We start from the raw sequence: 19674 nt of genomic DNA, 5'->3' as shown, positions 1-19674 counted from the left end.
ACTAAAATTTCATAATCCATTTTTTTTATCTCAGGTGAGGTCACACACATTTCAGAGGCTTGTATATCTAAATAAGGTCACTTTAATTTGAGAAGAGTGTCTTTTTCTAAATGAGGTCACTAAAATTTAAGATGTCAATATTGCAATGTAAATGAGGTCATTAACATTTCATGCTCATATTCCATAGCTTACATGTAAAATAAAAATATAATAATAAAAATATTGAGATTTTTTTGCACTCATAGTAGGTTTGACCAAAAGTACTGGCTTTTGCAGAAAAAAAAACCAAAATTGATTTTTAGATTGACTTTAAGACTATTTTTAATGGTCGGCAACTTATCATATTACAAGAAATACGTTTCTCTCATATATGTCTATTACCTCTCCTTCTTGCATCTTAGATTTACATTTAGATCCTCATGCACTGTTTGACGCATACGGGGGCACCATAGCCACTTCCCAGTTGGTTTTCATGGATTATAGGTTTTCTAAGAAGGTGTGATGCCTTGTTAAATGTTGAGGCCCTGTTTTCAATTTCCTTTTTTTGGCTTCCATGTTATGACTTTGGTAAACTTGTTTTATCTTGTTTAAGGATATTTCCCTCACAAATCTCATACAACTTATGGTCACTACTGAACTTATTTTGCCAGTGTCCATGTGGAAAAGGATTTCAATGTTTAGCCCCTTTTCGACCTTTATGCATAACTTCCACATCTTTTAAGTTAAGGTAGCCATTGTGACAATGATTGTATTAAGGAAGTCTATCTTGGTCTTCTGCTTAATTAATTTGGTTGCCCAGAAAGTCTGTACTTTTTTTAAAGACGGTTCCTTCTTTCCCTATCACTTGTGATAATGCTGTGAACTGTTCCATGGTTTCAAGCTCTGTATGATTTGTTGGCCTGTAGCCTATACCTTGAGCTTTGGTTTTATCAAAGTTTATTTGGAGGCTGATTTTAAGTATGTCGCTATCAAGAATCTCTGTCATCTCTTGTATTTATTTTTGGTAGTATTCTTGAGTAAGCTATATCATCTGCAAAGTTATGGTTTGTCAGTTGGTTCATGCCATTGAATATCAAATGCAGTCAGATTCATGTTTTGTTTTCATAGATGGCTATCAGAAAGAGAAATGAGAGAAATGAAATATACTATTTTCTTACACCTGTCTTCATGTTGAAGAGCTCAGTTATTCCATCATCTTTTCTAATGCAAGAGCTAGATTTACTCTAGAGTTGTCACAGAATCTGGACATGTTGCTGCGGTATAACATATTCTTTTGCTGTTTTCCAGAATGATTCCAGATGGTTGCTATCATAAGCTTTTAAATCCACAAAAATGATCATCAGCATTGCTGGTATTCCAGGCTTTCCTTGATGAGTTCTGCAGGCCAAAAAAATCTGTTCAGTGCATGATCTGCCTTCTTGGAAGCCTGCCTGCTCTTCTCTAAGCCTTTTGTCTGTGACCTGTTGTAGTTGTCAAAGCAGAACAGTACTGAACTGTGACCCTTGTATTTGAGGCAGCCTTGACTAAACCCATTAGGTGGAACTTAGAGAAGAGTAATGCCTCTCCAATTTTTGCAGTCTGCCAGATGGACCTTTTTGGGTAGCTTATTATCATTCCCTTTAGCCAGCCTTCAGGGTCTTCTAACTTCTACAAAACAAAACAAAAAAATATCAAGACTATTCCTGAAAAAAGCACCTTACTAGTATATATACAATTAGCATAATGAAGATCTATTGGATACTTTATGCCCTACAAACTTAACTTTGGCTATGATATCAATTCATTATTTTTGTTACCTTACCACCTTACGTAACTTTGAATGTTATTTTTTGGTAGTTTTGGCTCATATTTTCAGTTCTCTAATATATCAAAACATAAGCAAGTAGATTAACAAAGCATTGTGTCTTTGGAAGAATTAACTTTTAGATTCACATAAAAGTAGATTTGTGAATCATTCAGCTTTACATGCACCTATTACATGTAAACCTTTTCAGGTCAACTTGTTAGATATGAAGCGCAGTATGAATGCCAACATTTTTCTAAAGCAGTTCAGCAAAATGTCACATGAAGAGATTGTAAACTTAATCAAAGAAGGTAACCCATCCAAAATTGGAGCAGAAAGATTGAGAGGCTTACAAAAAATTCTACCTGATAATGATGAGGTAAAAATATTTGTTCATTACTTTTATTTTATATATGATTGGATTTTGGCATTCTATAAGCAATTTTATACTGGAACTTTTAAATGAACTCTAAGCCCACATTGTTCAATGTTTAACACAAATTATTTGATTTACTTCCCAGGTGGCTATGATAAACAACTATAAAGGTGACGTCAATCAATTGGGCAATGCTGAACGATTTTATTTACTACTCTCAAAGCTTTCAGGTTTTAAAATTCGGGTACTGTGTGAAACACCATTGAAAAATTAAACTCTCCTTCAAAACTTATATTTTTTAAAAACACTTAAGTTTGATACAAAATGAAAGATATCTGCTTCAATCATTGAAAATGTTTGTTGTTGTTTTATTTAAAATCTCACCACTGAGAACTAAAAGACATTTTTTATTTATATATATACACACACATTCTTTACACTCACAATTAATGCTCATTTGGAATTCCATAATTTCTATTTGTAATAGGTTGAAGGAATGTTGTTAAAAGATGACTTTCAAGGTGCAATGGAGTCTCTTCTTCCAAATGTAGATTGTTTGATTGTGGCTTGTGATAATCTAATGGATAATACATCTTTGAAAAGTTTCTTAAGATATGTTCTGCATGCAGGCAATTTTATAAATGCAGTAAGTCTACATAGAAGCTAATCTAAAATGCACAAATTAACATCATTCTAGATCATTATTATTATTACATTGTATAAGAAAGATAATGTAGCATGCAACTTGACAACATATAGAACAATCAAAAGCTTTATTATCAGCTAATCTAAAAGGCACAATTTAACATCACTCTAGATCAGGGGTGGGCAAATTTCGGCCCGTGTGCCACATGCGGCCCGCCGGAGTGTTTTATGCGGCCTGCCGACACCTCCAGAAATCAGGTGTGCCCACAGTATATACATGTAAAATGCAAATATTAAAAAAAGATCTATATAAATTATTGAAACTGTCTCATTATAAAAAGTTTCAAGTAAAGATTATGCTTATTAGGCTATACATCAATATACTCAATTCAACACATAATCTTTGTGTGTTGGGTAGGCTTGGAAAAAGTTTACAATTGTTTTTTTTAATAATAAATATCCCAACCATAAACTCTAAACAGGAAAGTTTGCATAAAGCTGCATAAAATTATTATTTTTTGAAACCGGTGTATATGAAAATTTTAAGAGTTAGGGGTGTGACACTGGAAGTTCCGATTCTTGATCAAAATAATCCAATATATCCTCTAGTGTGGGCAAGGCAAATGAGAAGAATATTATATCTCAAGGAAGAAATTGTTATGTAACTTGAAGGACATTGACTGTGACTTTGTTACTAATATTTCTAAGGAAGAGTGGAAGACAGATTTCATGTTTTTAATCATTTCTATTGCAATTGGCTGCTTACAGATAAATGCAAATGAATGTTAAATCTTTTTAAAAAAAAAAGGCTTTCCCATTTCTACAAGTAAGTAAAATAAAACATTTTTTGTCATTTTCATTGGCTGAAAGGTGAAACTATTTCTAGTGAAATGATTAAAGCAAGAACACTTATTAAGATTCCTTAATTGTGCAATTTATAAAAGCAAATAATTTTAGGACGTCAAGAACCAGTTTTCAATAACATCAGCTCACCATTCAGCGCTGATGCTGATTCAGCTCCAGAAGACATAACTCCAAGCAAAGAGAAGTTCCAGTCAGTACTTGCACGGGAGTCTTATGGGTGCCAGAAGCTGTATTTCCACACTTGAAAAACCTTGCTGCTGTTCACACTATTTGGTTACACTTACATTTGTTCTTCTTCCTCTTCGTTCTCACTTTACATGTTGTAGGGTTCAGATAAGTAATCCTATATCTGAGTTGAACAGCGCATTGGTCTTTGGATGGTTTTGGGGCCAGAGTCTTGTTTGGGTCTCCTTTTATAGTATGCACCATTGAAGGACATGGTCAGCATTCTCTAGTGATGCTCCACAAGGGCAGGTTTCCCGACATTTAATTTCCAGAACATATATTGTCTTATTCTGTGAGCAAGTATTCTTTTTTGTGTGAAAACTAAACAAGTATAATCACTGGTCAATGTTGACTGACTGTAATTTGACAGCAGTCACAAGGGTAACAACTAGTAAGATAGTTTCACAGTTCCAGAATATTATGCACGAGTGTAAAAAGTAAAATACTGCGCATTAAGTACAACTGTATATTTATGGGGGGTATTGTGATATAAAATGACAACAGTAATTTATAACAAGGTTACAAAGACAGTTTGTGTGGAAACACAAATTTAAAATCGGCCCCCGAAGTGGTCCACCCAGGCAGGCTTCAATATTTTCAGAAAGAACATCCAAATGAAATTATATCAAAGACAAATGAGAGATAAGAATGGAGAAAAAAGGTTGACAGATCTTGTGTAGTGCCCCAACAGTCCAGCAGATCAAAGAATAGGTGAATGAGAAGTTAGATGTGAACCTGGCCTAACTAGTTCCCCTTTCAGACCTTGTGGTCTATAGGGCAGATGATGTAAAGTTCATCTGTTTTTGTGGCCTACGGTTAACAAGGGTGTCATGTAGCCAGCACAATGACCAACCACCTTTACTTTTCCCCAACTAATGTCAGGTACCCATTAGAGCTGGGTAGACTCAGAGGCGCCCAAGGATTCCAAAGTTGAAAATCCCAAGTCTTCACCAGGATTCGAAACCGGGACCCTCGGTTCGGAAGCTAAGCTTTACCAATCCTCTCCTGGTCTTTACATAATGTAATTGTTTTGAAAAGGCTATATCTTTTATTTGAATTCCGAAAATATATACATATAAAAAAAATTTAAGAAAATGAAGTTTATAAGATTACTATTCGTTTTAAATTAGGTCTAACTTATAATGCATACTAATTAGCTTTTTCTCTTTAAAAAACTGCTTGCATAACTGATTTAAAAAATTAGATTTTTCGCTTTTAGGAAAAAAAAAAGTAGCCGTTGCATCAGAACTTTGAATGGTCTAAAAATATTGTGATGTCGGATTTTCAATATCTTTTCTAGTTTACGAGATCTAAACGGGACGGACGGACGGACAGACGGTCAGATGGACAGACGTTTCGCACAAAACTAATAGCGTCTTTTCCCCTTTCGGGGGCCACTAAAAATAGTTAAATTAGTTTCAAAAATTGCTTACTCTTGTTATAATGTGGAGTGTGGGAAAAGAAGAAAGAATCGTGAATATAATACAGTTTAAATATTAAATAGAAGACATTCTACACAGTTAGCTAACTTTCTGAGTTATATATATATATATATATATATACATGTGCTGCCTGCCATTCCGAAATTTTTTTTAATGCGGCCCTCGATACAAAAAGGTTGCCCACCCCTGCTCTAGATCATTATTATGATTAAATTTTCTAAGAAAGAGAATGGAATACCAACATCATTTTTGTGGATTTTTGATTTTGATAGCAACAATCTCTAATCATACTGGAAAATAGCAAGAGAATATGTCATACCGCAACATCTCCAGATTCATTGACATATTTACAATGTGCAAGAAAGAGAATGACAACATATAGGACAATCTACAATGTCTAAGAAACAGAATGTGCATGCTTCTTGACAATGAATGGGACATTATGTCTTCTTATCACATTGTAACATGACTTGAGCTTCTTTTAGTATTTAGTAATGTGTGTGTGTGAAGAACCAATCCCCTTGATAAAAACAAATGGATAGAAAAAATCTTTTCAATACATATTGTAGTGAAAACAAAGGCACAGTGTCACTATTGTTTAATCTAACAATATCAACCAAAATAAAGTAATTTTGTCATAAGAGTATTTTAAAACGGGCCATAAATTGAAAAACAGAGTAAAGATTTATAAACTATTCACTATTTCATTGGTTTTCTATCTCAAACCCAAAGAGAATCAGCTTTCTAGACTTCTAATTTATAAGTTCCATCTTAATTGAAGGAGATTATGGTGACTACGTTTTTGAAACCCAATTAAAAACTTTGATAGTAAAAGAGTTAACTTATCATTTTTAAGATTTCTTTAATTTTAATGAATTTTAAAAATTCAATTCCTGCATTGTTTTTTCTTAGCACCCATGTAAAATGTAATTGTATTTTTTATGATCAATTCAAGTCAAATGCATATTGTTTTTATTTCAAAATCATTGATACAATTTCTATAATGATTGACAGCAAAGAAATATTTTTGTTTTTGTACTAGGGTGGCTATGCAGGAAATGCTCTTGGCTTTAAGATGAGTTCTCTCAATAAACTGAGTGATACACGTGCCAATAAACCAAGAGTTACACTGCTACATTATTTAGTAGAGGAAGCTGAAAAAGAACAAGAAGAAATTTTACAATTTGCAGATCAGCTTTTACCATCTTTAAAAGAAGCAAGCAGGTAAATTACAAGTTTTCTTTTGAATAAGTACAACATTCTTTTCTAATTCTTTCAATGAGTTTACAATTCTTTTCTAATTCTTACAAAGAGTACAATAATCATTTCTGATTCTTTCATATAATATTCTATTCTAATTCTTTCAATTCAACCTTTCTTTCCAATTCTGAGATGCTTATGTTATTGTCATCAATTAAACATAAAAGGCTACACTCCATCAGTAAAATTTCAACCCGTACAAAACATGAAAATGTCAACTTTTGTTTTATGTTAAGGTTAACTGTGGATAATTTGAACTCTGAACTGAAACAACTTGAGAAAAATGTCAAAAAACTAGAAATTCAGGTCTCACAAAGTGATGGAGATATCAAAGACTATTTTGATCAGTTTATTAAGGTCTGTCAAATTGTTTCTTGGTTGTATTATTTTTAATTTTAATTAAAATTTAATTAATTAAATTAATTGTAATTATTTCTAAAAGAAGCTTTTAGCCCAAAAAGTTTTAGTACTGCCAATTTTTTCTGGCAATGAGAATAAAATATTTCAAGACTCCGATCATTTAACTTGGTGTCTGAAGTAAGAGTTGAACAATTCTATTTTTATAGACATTAATGTGGCTTACACAAATAGAAATGGGACAATTTTTAAAACATAATTTATATTTTTCTCCTATTCATGAATTGATATCACTATATCTTTGTTTTAGGAAGCTAACATAAAAGTCAATCTAGTCCAGGGAAAACTTGTACAGATCCAAGAACTAACTTTAAAATTGTCACATCATTTCTGTGAGCCAGAAAAAGGATTCAAATTGGAAGAATGTTTAAATAATTTTTATACTTTCTGTCAAAAGGTTAAACAATGTGAAAAGGTAACATTTTATAATAACGACGACTATCTATTTCATGCTAGTTATAAAAATTACATTAAAAAACACCCAATTTTATTTCCTTGGTAGAAACTCTTCAGATTGAAATCATTGAGAAATGTTTTATTTACATGTTTTAGAGTCAAGTTTCTAATTTAAAAGTAAACAACCAACTATAAACTGGTACTTGTTCAAAACCTCCAGCTTGTTCTTCTTTGCTTTGAGAATAATACTAAATGACATCAAGCTCAATCTATTAGAATGGGTGCCTGGTCTTGTGGACTGTTGACCAAGATCATGATGGTCACAGGTTCATAAGTGTTAATGTAGCTATTTCCTAAAGGAGATCAGACTATAAAACATGGTTTACAAAGAGGTTTTGTGTTACATGAGCTGGTCAGCTGGCTAATGAGGTCAGTCTTACTCACACATTGCTGAGACTCATTCCTAAGTTCATTCACAATGACCTTGATTTGAGCTATGTGAGACTATTCTTTTCATTCCTAGACTTTGCTCTATAAATCTTTGTCAAGTTTGCTTCAAGGTATTTCCTACAGTTAATGAAGAATACAAATTTCCTCTATGGTAAAACCTGTTTACTTGTAGGTCCATAAGCTTTCTACTTAGTAGGAGCAGGGTGGAGATATTAACAATAAAGTCATAATATACTGACCAGAGTACATGAAGATGCTGCACTATGGGTAGACTCTATATGAAAAAGCTAAACAATGTTTAACTTGCAAATAGAAAATTGACTAAAATCATCCCTATTAAGAAATACCTTCAAAAGGAGGCTATTACAATTTTAAACCAGTAACATTTATTCAACAAGCAAAAGGCAACAATTTATTTAAATAGATAGAAGAACTTTTATAATACATAATGACATTCTTTTCAAGTCCCAATGTTATTAAATAATGTGGATCTTACATTTAACAAAAAGAAAAAAGCCATTGTTCATTTGGTAGGAGTTAAGTTCTCCTTTGGACATCTTTTCTGTGGTGTCTCTCATCCATTGTACTGGCCTTTTTGGAGCCATCTGCTGTCACCTGTTATACTTTATGTCACTGAGAGCAAACTGAATAAATTGATCTTTATAGCTCTTCCAGGGTGTTGGCACCTTTGTTACTCCATTGTCTTGTAAGATCATCAAAAAGATTTCTTTGGCATACGATACGATAGCACAGATGTCGCATAAAGAAGTAGTTCTTCTGCACTGTCCTTATTGGTATTCAATAGAACATCTTTATTTCTAGTGTAGTCTTGCCAGCTCAAATCCATTATTAAGTTTGAAGAAGCCTTGGATGCTTCTTGTAGAGCACACAGGTTTCAGGAATATACAAAAGGTTGTGAGAAGACCTGAAATGATATAACAACTTTAGCCAATTGGTTATCCAGTTCTCTCATTTGTGGCATCAAACAGTCTGTCTCTATCTATGGATTTCTCCATGACTAAGCCATTGCCGGAGGCATAGTGGCTGAGTGGTACTTGAGGGTCTCAAGTTCAAATCCTGGTTAAGTCTCTGGGATTTTTAATTTTGGGATCTTTAGGGCACCTCTGAGTCCAGCCAGCTCTAAGAGATACCTGACATTAGTTGAGGACAAGTAAAGTTGGTTGGTAGTTGTGCTGTAGACCACATTGTCTGAAAGGGAACTATACTTTGTACTTAACCCATGGCCAAGAATTGAACAAGTCTCTCTATGGTTCACACTTATTGGTATAATGATGTTTTACTCACATTCGTAGTGAAATCCGCATTTGGTTTTATGGTGTCTGTTCATCATAATATTAAAAATGTGATCTCTCCAAAGCCTTATCTTGCTAAATTTAGACGCAGCAACTAGCATTTGTCTTCTAAAAATGATCACTTTTAAATTTCAAAATGTTCTACACAAGCTGTTTTTACTTGCATGTACACCTTTTTTTTCCCCAGTATATCAGCTACTTCTGTATTGCTTTAGCTATAGCATCATTAAGAAGAGAGTAATCGTATGATTATATTTGCTGAATACACTTTGGTGTTTAAAAAAACATTTGTATGCATGTAGATGTAGAAACATGAAAATAAAATATTTGCAAAGTAAATAGATTTAATCCTGCCACTCATCATCTGCATACAAAAGTGTGAGTACGACTGAACTTATATGTAACACAAAACTCTTTTGATCATTTTCGTTTTATAGGTACATGTTATAGAATGAAATTTTAAAGCGTTCCTTAATTCTATTAGATATTAATTGTATTAGGTCTATAAGATTTCGACTTAGTTTATGATGCTTAAGTCTTCCTTATGTAGATTGTAAAAAATGTGATTAATTCTTTTATTTACACATAAACATATCAATCAGGTTGTTGGCCTCTCCAGTGAACCTGATTTAGTATGTACTTTATCGCAGGATGCTGTTAGTCTTTCTTTTTCACTACGGTTTATTCTAACTACAAGAACATCTGAGTTACAAGCAGAATAAAATAATTATCATTATCTACACTTATGCTGCCTTTAAAATATCACGTTCTCTTTCTAGTCAAGACATGAGTTATGTCCAATACCAACACATTTAACAGATTTGTTGAATCTATAGTTGGGATCTAATGTATAAGTATGAAGTAAGATTTGATTCTGATTTGATTCACTAAAGAGTTATTTATTTGGATGTAATGTATAAGTATGAAGTAAGATTTGATTCTGATTTGATTCACTCTCTAGGATAATGAGCAACGAAAAGTCCAAGAAGAACGAGCTGAAAAAAGAAAACAAGAAAATGAGGCAATGAGAGCAAATCAACAAGGTAGTTCTTAGTTCTTATGTCCATACTGAGAGCAAATCAACAAGGTAGTTCTTAGTTCTTATGTCCATACTGAGAGCAAATCAACAAGGTAGTTCTTAGTTCTTATGTCCATACTGAGAGCAAATCAACAAGGTAGTTCTTAGTTCTTATGCCCATACTGAGAGTGAATCAACAAGTTAGTTCTTATCTGTCCATAATGATTTGACTCTATATTCTATTCCAAGGTATGCCAATGTAATTTGAATCTCTTAGGTAATACTAAAAACGAGCCCATCCTTTAGAAAGTATACTAATATTTAGTTCTACATGTTGTCATTGGAAAGAATACATTTGTAGAGGTAGCATTGTCTGTCTTTTTTTTAGTTAACTTATTTACATATTTTAAAGGCTCTAGAGCAAGTTTAATGAATCAACCACAAAGAGTTGGAGCATCAAAAGTCTTAGGAGGTTCCATCTTTAGTATATTTACTCACTTATTGACCTCATTGCACTTTCTGTACATTTATACCTATTGCAATATTAATTAATATATGTAGCTTGTAAGTAAAACTGGCGAAACGTGAAAAAAAAACAAGGGTAGTTGGTTTAGATTTTTTAATATTTGGTTTTTAGAGCATATATTTTATCCATACTCATATTCCAAGATCAATTCTACAAACACAAACAACCCACATTTCCCTGTCTATTCTTGTATACCCATTCTTTACAGTAACATTACATGGACTAAAGTGCTAACTTTAATTCTATCCATATTAACAAGTGAGGTTAGATGGACAATATTAATATACTTTTTAAGAAACTTTTTACTTTTAGAAACAACATCACACTCAAAGTCATTACTTTTAGAAACAACATCACACTCAAAGTCATTACTTTTAGAAACACCACTCTCAAAAATCAATACTTTTAGAAACAACATCACTCACAAAGTCAATACTTTTAGAAACAACATCACACTCAAAGTCATTACTTTTAGAAACATCACTCTAAAAAATCAATACTTTTAGAAACAACATCACTCACAAAGTCAATACTTTTAGAAACAACACACACAAAGTCAATACTTTTAGAAACATCACACACAAAGTCAATACTTTTAGAAACAACATCACTCACAAAGTCAATACTTTTAGAAACAACACACACAAAGTCAATACTTTTAGAAACAACATCACTCACAAAGTCAATACTTTTAGAAACAACATCACTCACAAAGTCATTAGAAACAACATCACTTACAAAGTCAATACTTTTAGAAACAACATCACTCACAAAGTCTATACTTTTAGAAACAACATCACTCACAAAGTCAATACTTTTAGAAACAACATCACACACAAAGTCAATACTTTTAGAAACACCATCACACACAAAGTCAATACTTTTAGAAACAACATCACTCACAAAGTCAATACTTTTAGAAACAACATCACTCACAAAGTCATTAGAAACAACATCACTTACAAAGTCAATACTTTTAGAAACAACATCACTCACAAAGTCTATACTTTTAGAAACAACATCACTCACAAAGTCAATACTTTTAGAAACATCACACACAAAGTCAATACTTTTAGAAACACCATCACACACAAAGTCAATACTTTTAGAAACAACATCACTCACAAAAATCAATACTTTTAGAAACATCACTCACAAAGTCAATACTTTTAGAAACAACATCACTCACAAAGTCAATACTTTTAGAAACATCACTCACAAAATCAATACTTTTAGAAACAACATCACTCACAAAGTCAATACTTTTAGAAACATCACTCACAAAGTCAATACTTTTAGAAACAACATCACTCACAAAGTCAATACTTTTAGAAACAACATCACTCACAAAATCAATACTTTTAGAAACAACATCACTCACAAAGTCAATACTTTTATAAACAACATCACTCACAAAGTCAATACTTTTAGAAACATCACTCACAAAATCAATACTTTTAGAAACAACATCACTCACAAAGTCAATACTTTTAGAAACAACATCACTCACAAAATCAATACTTTTAGAAACAACATCACTCACAAAGTCAATACTTTTAGAAACAACATCACTCACAAAGTCAATACTTTTAGAAACAACATCACTCACAAAGTCATTACTTTTAGAAACAACATCACTCACAAAGTCAATAAGCTCCATTCACTTTACTTCAGAGACAAAAAAAAAATTTGTTTCCCTCTCTACACACTTCTGGTCATTTTGTTGGTCTAAGTTTCTGGTCTCCAGCACGTTGCATGCAATAGCCTACATACTCTTTAGTTCATGACTTCTACAAAGTCTGTTGCACTTGATCAAAGTAGAATTACAGGTTCTTGCTCATAAACGTAAGGCATGTGTCACATCATTGGCTGAAAGTCACATAAAGCTATGCTCCTATTTATGATGAAGTATATTATGTGTGTATCATTGTATTTAAACAAATGAACTAGCAGAAGTGGTATTTAGATGGGTGGAGGGGAGGTTTAGGTGATCTTCTACCCCACTTTTCCGCCCCCTACGTTTTGAATAGATATTCCCCCCCCCCATTTCTTTTTACTTCATTGTGCACAAACTGAACAGTAGAGGCGAGAAAGAGATCTAGAAATAAAGACATTAGGAAAGGTCTGCTCATCATTTGATTACATTTACCTTCACGTTTGGGAAGAAACATATATAGTAATTGAACGGATTAAACAAGTAATTTTTTTTTTAATTGACAGAATGTCACCAAAATGTCCAATAAATAAAAAAATGTAGAAATGTATTGCTGAGAATTGAAACTAAAAAACTCTCAGTCTAAGATGAACGCTGATGACACATATCCCTGGGATGGGCCAGTACTAAATCTTTGGATTATTTTTAAAACTTCATTAGGTAACAATCTCTAGGACACTGACAACCTTTTTCGTTGACTTGATTTCCTTTGCATTATCCCCTCCTGTGCGCTCGTCTCTATATTCCTACTCTGTACCTTCACTGCCATGGATGGGTCGCTGATTGTAAATCAACACTCTTTCGGAACGACGTGGTAGATTTGTACACTAGGTGCTGAGGTGGCAAACGGGGTTCTGATTTATTTCGATGTCCACTCATGTTGGCATCAGTTGGCATCGAAATGAAATATAGACCTACTCAACCTCCAAACCTAGTTCTCAGGCGTGCTACTAATCTAACAATAGAAGAATTTCTATAATTATTGGTACGAGCTTGAAGAGTTAAAAGCTAATGCGTCTAAAAAGAATGTCTAAAGGCCCTAACCTTCACCTTTCTATTGAATCAAATGTTAAGACTATCTGATAGTTATCTATAAAACACTTTACGTACAACGTAAGTTGTACACATTTCTCGAACCCCTATTAACCCCCTAGCGATATTGAATTTGATCTCAAATTAAAATGTCCTGGCGTTCGGCACAATCAAACCGTTTGGATTATTGGAAATCCGTGCGAGTTTCTAAAAGTCATTAGTCTTGCTGTGTCTTGAAGATTGAAGGCCAGAAAACAGTCCTGGAGTTCCGATATACTTAGGCGTCAAAATATCCAGCCATATCCAGGTGTCCGAATGTCCGACCATATCCAGGTGTCCAAATGTCCGACCATATCCAGGAGTCAAAATGTCCGACCATATCCAGGTGTCCAATATCCGACCATATCTAGATGTCCGAATGTCCGACCATATCCAGGAGTCAAAATGTCCGACCATATCCAGGTGTCCAAATGTCCGACCATATCCAGGTGTCCAAATGTCCGACCATATCCAGGTGTCCAAATGTCCGACCATATCAAGATGTCCAAATGTCCGACCATATCCAGGAGTCAAAATGTCCGACCATATCCAGGTGTCCAAATGTCCGACCATATCCAGGTGTCCAAATGTCCGACCATATCCAGGTGTCCAAATGTCCGACCATATCAAGATGTCCAAATGTCCGACCATATCCAGGAGTCAAAATGTCCGACCATATCCAGGTGTCCGAATGTCCGACCATATCTAGATGTCCAAATGTCCGACCATATCCAGGAGTCAAAATGTCCGACCATATCCAGGTGTCCAAATGTCCGACCATATCCAGGTGTCCAAATGTCCGACCATATCCAGGTGTCCAAATGTCCGACCATATCCAGGTGTCCAAATGTCCGACCATATCTAGATGTCCAAATGTCCGACCATATCAAGATGTCCAAATGTCCGACCATATCAAGATGTCCAAATGTCCGACCATATCAAGATGTCCAAATGTCCGACCATATCCAGGAGTCAAAATGTCCGACCATATCTAGGTGTCAAAATGTCCGACCATATCAAGATGTCCAAATGTCCAGCCATATCCAGGTGTCCAAATGTCCGACCATATCCAGGTGTCCAAATGTCCGACCATATCTAGATGTCCAAATGTCCGACCATATCCTGGTGTCCAAATGTCCGACCATATCTAGGCGTCCAAATGTCCGACCATATCTAGATGTCCAAATGTCCGACCATATCCAGGAGTCAAAATGTCCGACCATATCCATTTGTCCAAATGTCCGACCATATCCTGGTGTCCAAATGTCCGACCATATCCTGGTGTGCAAATGTCCGACCATATCTAGGTGTCCAAATGTCCGACCATATCAAGATGTCCAAATGTCCGACCATATCTAGATGTCCAAATGTCCGACCCTATCTAGATGTCCAAATGTCCGACCATATCTAGATGTCCAAATGTCCGACCATATCCAGTTGTCCAAATGTCCGACCATATCCAGGAGTCAAAATGTCCGACCATATCTAGATGTCCAAATGTCCGACCATATCCTGGTGTCCAAATGTCCGACCATATCCTGGTGTCCAAATGTCCGACCATATCCTGGTGTCCAAATGTCCGACCCTATCTAGATGTCCAAATGTCCGACCCTATCTAGATGTCCAAATGTCCGACCATATCTAGATGTCCAAATGTCCGACCATATCCAGGTGTCCAAATGTCCGACCATATTTAGATGTCCAAATGTCCGACCATATCTAGGCGTCCAAATGTCCGACCCTATCCAGATGTCCAAATGTCCGACCATATCCAGGTGTCCAAATGTCCGACCATATCTAGATGTCCAAATGTCCGACCATATCCAGGTAGCCAAACGTCCGACCATATCTAGATGTCCAAATGTCCGACCATATCCAGGTGTCCAAATGTCCGACCATATCTAGATGTCCAAATGTCCGACCATATCTAGATGTCCAAATGTCCGACCCTATCTAGATGTCCAAATGTCCGACCATATCTAGATGTCCAAATGTCCGACCATATCCAGGTGTCCAAATGTCCGACCATATCCAGGTGTCCAAATGTCCGACCATATCAAGATGTCCAAATGTCCGACCATATCCAGGAGTCAAAATGTCCGACCATATCCAGGTGTCCAAATGTCCGACCATATCCAGGTGTCCAAATGTCCGACCATATCCAGGTGTCCAAATGTCCGACCATATCAAGATGTCCAAATGTCCGACCATATCCAGGAGTCAAAATGTCCGACCATATCCAGGTGTCCGAATGTCCGACCATATCTAGATGTCCAAATGTCCGACCATATCCAGGAGTCAAAATGTCCGACCATATCCAGGTGTCCAAATGTCCGACCATATCCAGGTGTCCAAATGTCCGACCATATCTAGATGTCCAAATGTCCGACCATATCAAGATGTCCAAATGTCCGACCATATCAAGATGTCCAAATGTCCGACCATATCAAGATGTCCAAATGTCCGACCATATCAAGATGTCCAAATGTCCGACCATATCAAGATGTCCAAATGTCCGACCATATCCAGGAGTCAAAATATCCGACCATATCTAGGTGTCCAATTGTCCGACCATATCAAGATGTCCAAATGTCCAGCCATATCCAGGTGTCCAAATGTCCGACCATATCCAGGTGTCCAAATGTCCGACCATATCTAGATGTCCAAATGTCCGACCATATCCTGGTGTCCAAATGTCCGACCATATCTAGGCGTCCAAATGTCCGACCATATCTAGATGTCCAAATGTCCGACCATATCCAGGAGTCAAAATGTCCGACCATATCCAGGTGTCCAAATGTCCGACCATATCCTGGTGTCCAAATGTCCGACCATATCCTGGTGTCCAAATGTCCGACCATATCTAGGTGTCCAAATGTCCGACCATATCAAGATGTCCAAATGTCCGACCATATCTAGATGTCCAAATGTCCGACCCTATCTAGATGTCCAAATGTCCGACCATATCTAGATGTCCAAATGTCCGACCATATCCAGTTGTCCAAATGTCCGACCATATCCAGGAGTCAAAATGTCCGACCATATCTAGATGTCCAAATGTCCGACCATATCCTGGTGTCCAAATGTCCGACCATATCCTGGTGTCCAAATGTCCGACCATATCCTGGTGTCCAAATGTCCGACCCTATCTAGATGTCCAAATGTCCGACCCTATCTAGATGTCCAAATGTCCGACCATATCTAGATGTCCAAATGTCCGACCATATCCAGGTGTCCAAATGTCCGACCATATCTAGATGTCCAAATGTCCGACCATATCTAGGCGTCCAAATGTCCGACCCTATCCAGATGTCCAAATGTCCGACCATATCCAGGTGTCCAAATGTCCGACCATATCTAGATGTCCAAATGTCCGACCATATCCAGGTGTCCAAATGTCCGACCATATCTAGATGTCCAAATGTCCGACCATATCCAGGTGTCCAAATGTCCGACCATATCTAGATGTCCAAATGTCCGACCATATCTAGATGTCCAAATGTCCGACCCTATCTAGATGTCCAAATGTCCGACCATATCTAGATGTCCAAATGTCCGACCATATCCAGGTGTCCAAATGTCCGACCATATCTAGATGTCCAAATGTCCGACCATATCCAGGTGCCCAAATGTCCGACCATATCTAGATGTCCAAATGTCCGACCATATCTAGGTGTCCAAATGTCCGACCATATCTAGATGTCCAAATGTCCGACCATATCCTGGTTTCCAAATGTCCGACCATATCCTGGTGTCCAAATGTCCGACCCTATCTAGATGTCCAAATGTCCGACCATATCTAGATGTCCAAATGTCCGACCATATCTAGGCGTCCAAATGTCCGACCATATCTAGATGTCCAAATGTCCGACCATATCTAGGCGTCCAAATGTCCGACCATATCTAGATGTCCAAATGTCCGACCATATCTAGATGTCCAAATGTCCGACCCTATCCAGATGTCCAAATGTCCGACCATATCTAGATGTCCAAATGTCCGACCATATCTAGATGTCCAAATGTCCGACCATATCCAGGTGTCCAAATGTCCGACCATATCTAGATGTCCAAATGTCCGACCATATCTAGATGTCCAAATGTCCGACCATATCTAGATGTCCAAATGTCCGACCATATCTAGGCGTCCAAATGTCCGACCATATCTAGATGTCCAAATGTCCGACCATATCTAGATGTCCAAATGTCCGACCATATCTAGGTGTCCAAATGTCCGACCATATCTAGATGTCCAAATGTCCGACCATATCTAGGCGTCCAAATGTCCGACCATATCTAGATGTCCAAATGTCCGACCATATCTAGGTGTCCAAATGTCCGACCATATCCTGGTGTCCAAATGTCCGACCATATCTAGGTGTCCAAATGTCCGACCATATCTAGATGTCCAAATGTCCGACCATATCTAGGTGTCCAAATGTCCGACCATATCTAGATGTCCAAATGTCCGACCATATCTAGGCGTCCAAATGTCCGACCATATCTAGATGTCCAAATGTCCGACCATATCCAGGTGTCCAAATGTCCGACCATATCTAGATGTCCAAATGTCCGACCCTATCCAGATGTCCAAATGTCCGACCATATCTAGATGTCCAAATGTCCGACCATATCTAGATGTTCTTTCGACGTTTTTTTCTCTACAAATTAATATAGATATTTAGATGTATTAGAAATTAGTATATATAAATATCTAGATGTATTAAAATTAAAGTAAATATCTAGATGTATTAGAATTTAAGTAAATATCTAGATATATTAGAATTTAAGTAATTATCTAGATGTATTATAAATTAAAGTAGATATCTGTATGTATTAGATAATAATATACAGTCAAGAGCGTGCTTCTGTAGTTGGCTTGTCATTGGAACTAAAATCATAATAATATGCTAATAGGATGAAATCAATTGAAATGTTGTACCAAATATGAACTCTCCAGTTTCATTTGCACATATTTTATTTCTTTTCAACACACATACAAAATAAAACATACTTTGATAAACTTACTATAAAAAGTAAACTTACTATAAAAAGTAAACTTACTATAAAAAAGTAAACTTACTATAAAAAGTAAACTTACTATAAAAAAGTAAACTTACTTTTAATAGTCAACTCACATTTATGTCATTTTCCCGTCTCTCTAGCTAACAAAGAGCCTAAGAGTCCACAGGAGGAAGATGGATGCATCATTGACAATCTTCTTCGAGACATTAGAAAGGGTTTCAAATTAAGAAAAACGACTTCTATTAAACGCACTGAGAGCCTTAAACCAATTGTAAAACCTAGCCAAGAACAGGGGATTACACTGACAGAATCCAAAGATCACGATGGACAAACTGGCAGTCATCACAATGTAGAAAATGGCAGCCATATTGACGATGCGACTAATTCATCTTGTTGATAGCAATGTTTCTACTTCTCTGTTGTCATTAGTAGGACAGTTACTTATTATATAATCCTACACTGCCTTGTAAATTAATGTGTATAGTCTATGTATATACCATTTCTTTGGGAATCTTTACATTGAGTAGAATAAAAGATAATAGATTAGATGAAGCATGTATAATATAATAATATACATGTATGTTTCACTAGAAAAGAGACATTAGTATTAGTCTATTAGATAATGTATTTCAAATAGGTTGCCTTGTTATATGATTAACTAGATTATTCAAATTAGATTAACTATATTAAAAGGAGAAAAAAGTTTGTATTTAATACTAATCAAAAGTAAACATTTTTTTTTATTTTTTAGAAAATGCCGTTTGAAATATGTGTACATCAGTGATAGGCCTACATTGATTTTATATTTCTAAAAAGAATCTCTCGGTCTACTGCTATTTCAAATAGTAGGCCTACACATTGTGGAAACATTATCATTGTTTATAAAAAGTGTAAAAAAAATGAAATACTTTTATTTGAAATAAAACACTTCTCAGCCAAGTTAGTTTTATTTCTGTTTGAATCCTGCAATATTTTATGATTAGAACAGGTTACAAACTCATCGTAAGCAGAGCTGATACAAACTATAGGCCTACTCGATTCACTATCCAATAGAACACTTTCTTGGCGCGGCCAGATAGCAATGTACTTTAAAATCAAAGTTTTCGTTGTATGTTTAATTACAAACGAGTTCTGTGGCCGGAATAAATCCAC

The 19674-nt window shown here is 35.6% G+C and overlaps 1 protein-coding gene across 7 annotated transcripts in view; it reads left to right on the top strand.

Annotated features, from left to right (window-relative positions):
- LOC106050830 (inverted formin-2-like) overlaps positions 1-19461 on the top strand; it is a 127544-nt gene extending 108083 nt beyond the window's left edge. For 6 of the 7 annotated variants that reach the window (XM_056037479.1, XM_056037483.1, XM_056037478.1 and 3 more), the window contains 9 exons: positions 1995-2162; positions 2305-2403; positions 2647-2805; positions 6378-6559; positions 6832-6952; positions 7263-7427; positions 10133-10214; positions 10602-10661; positions 18663-19461. In XM_056037479.1, the coding sequence (XP_055893454.1) occupies positions 1995-2162; positions 2305-2403; positions 2647-2805; positions 6378-6559; positions 6832-6952; positions 7263-7427; positions 10133-10214; positions 10602-10661; positions 18663-18919 (1293 nt within the window). In that variant the 3' untranslated portion in view covers positions 18920-19461. The remainder of the gene's footprint in view (positions 1-1994; positions 2163-2304; positions 2404-2646; positions 2806-6377; positions 6560-6831; positions 6953-7262; positions 7428-10132; positions 10215-10601; positions 10662-18662) is intronic. The other variant, XM_056037481.1, reaches the window with a different exon arrangement.
- Positions 19462-19674: the final 213 nt, after the last annotated feature.

Source organism: Biomphalaria glabrata, chromosome 8 (genome assembly GCF_947242115.1).
Source record: "Biomphalaria glabrata chromosome 8, xgBioGlab47.1, whole genome shotgun sequence".
NCBI classification, from domain to species: Eukaryota; Metazoa; Mollusca; class Gastropoda; family Planorbidae; genus Biomphalaria; species Biomphalaria glabrata.
This window is presented reverse-complemented; position numbering and strand designations above follow the sequence as displayed.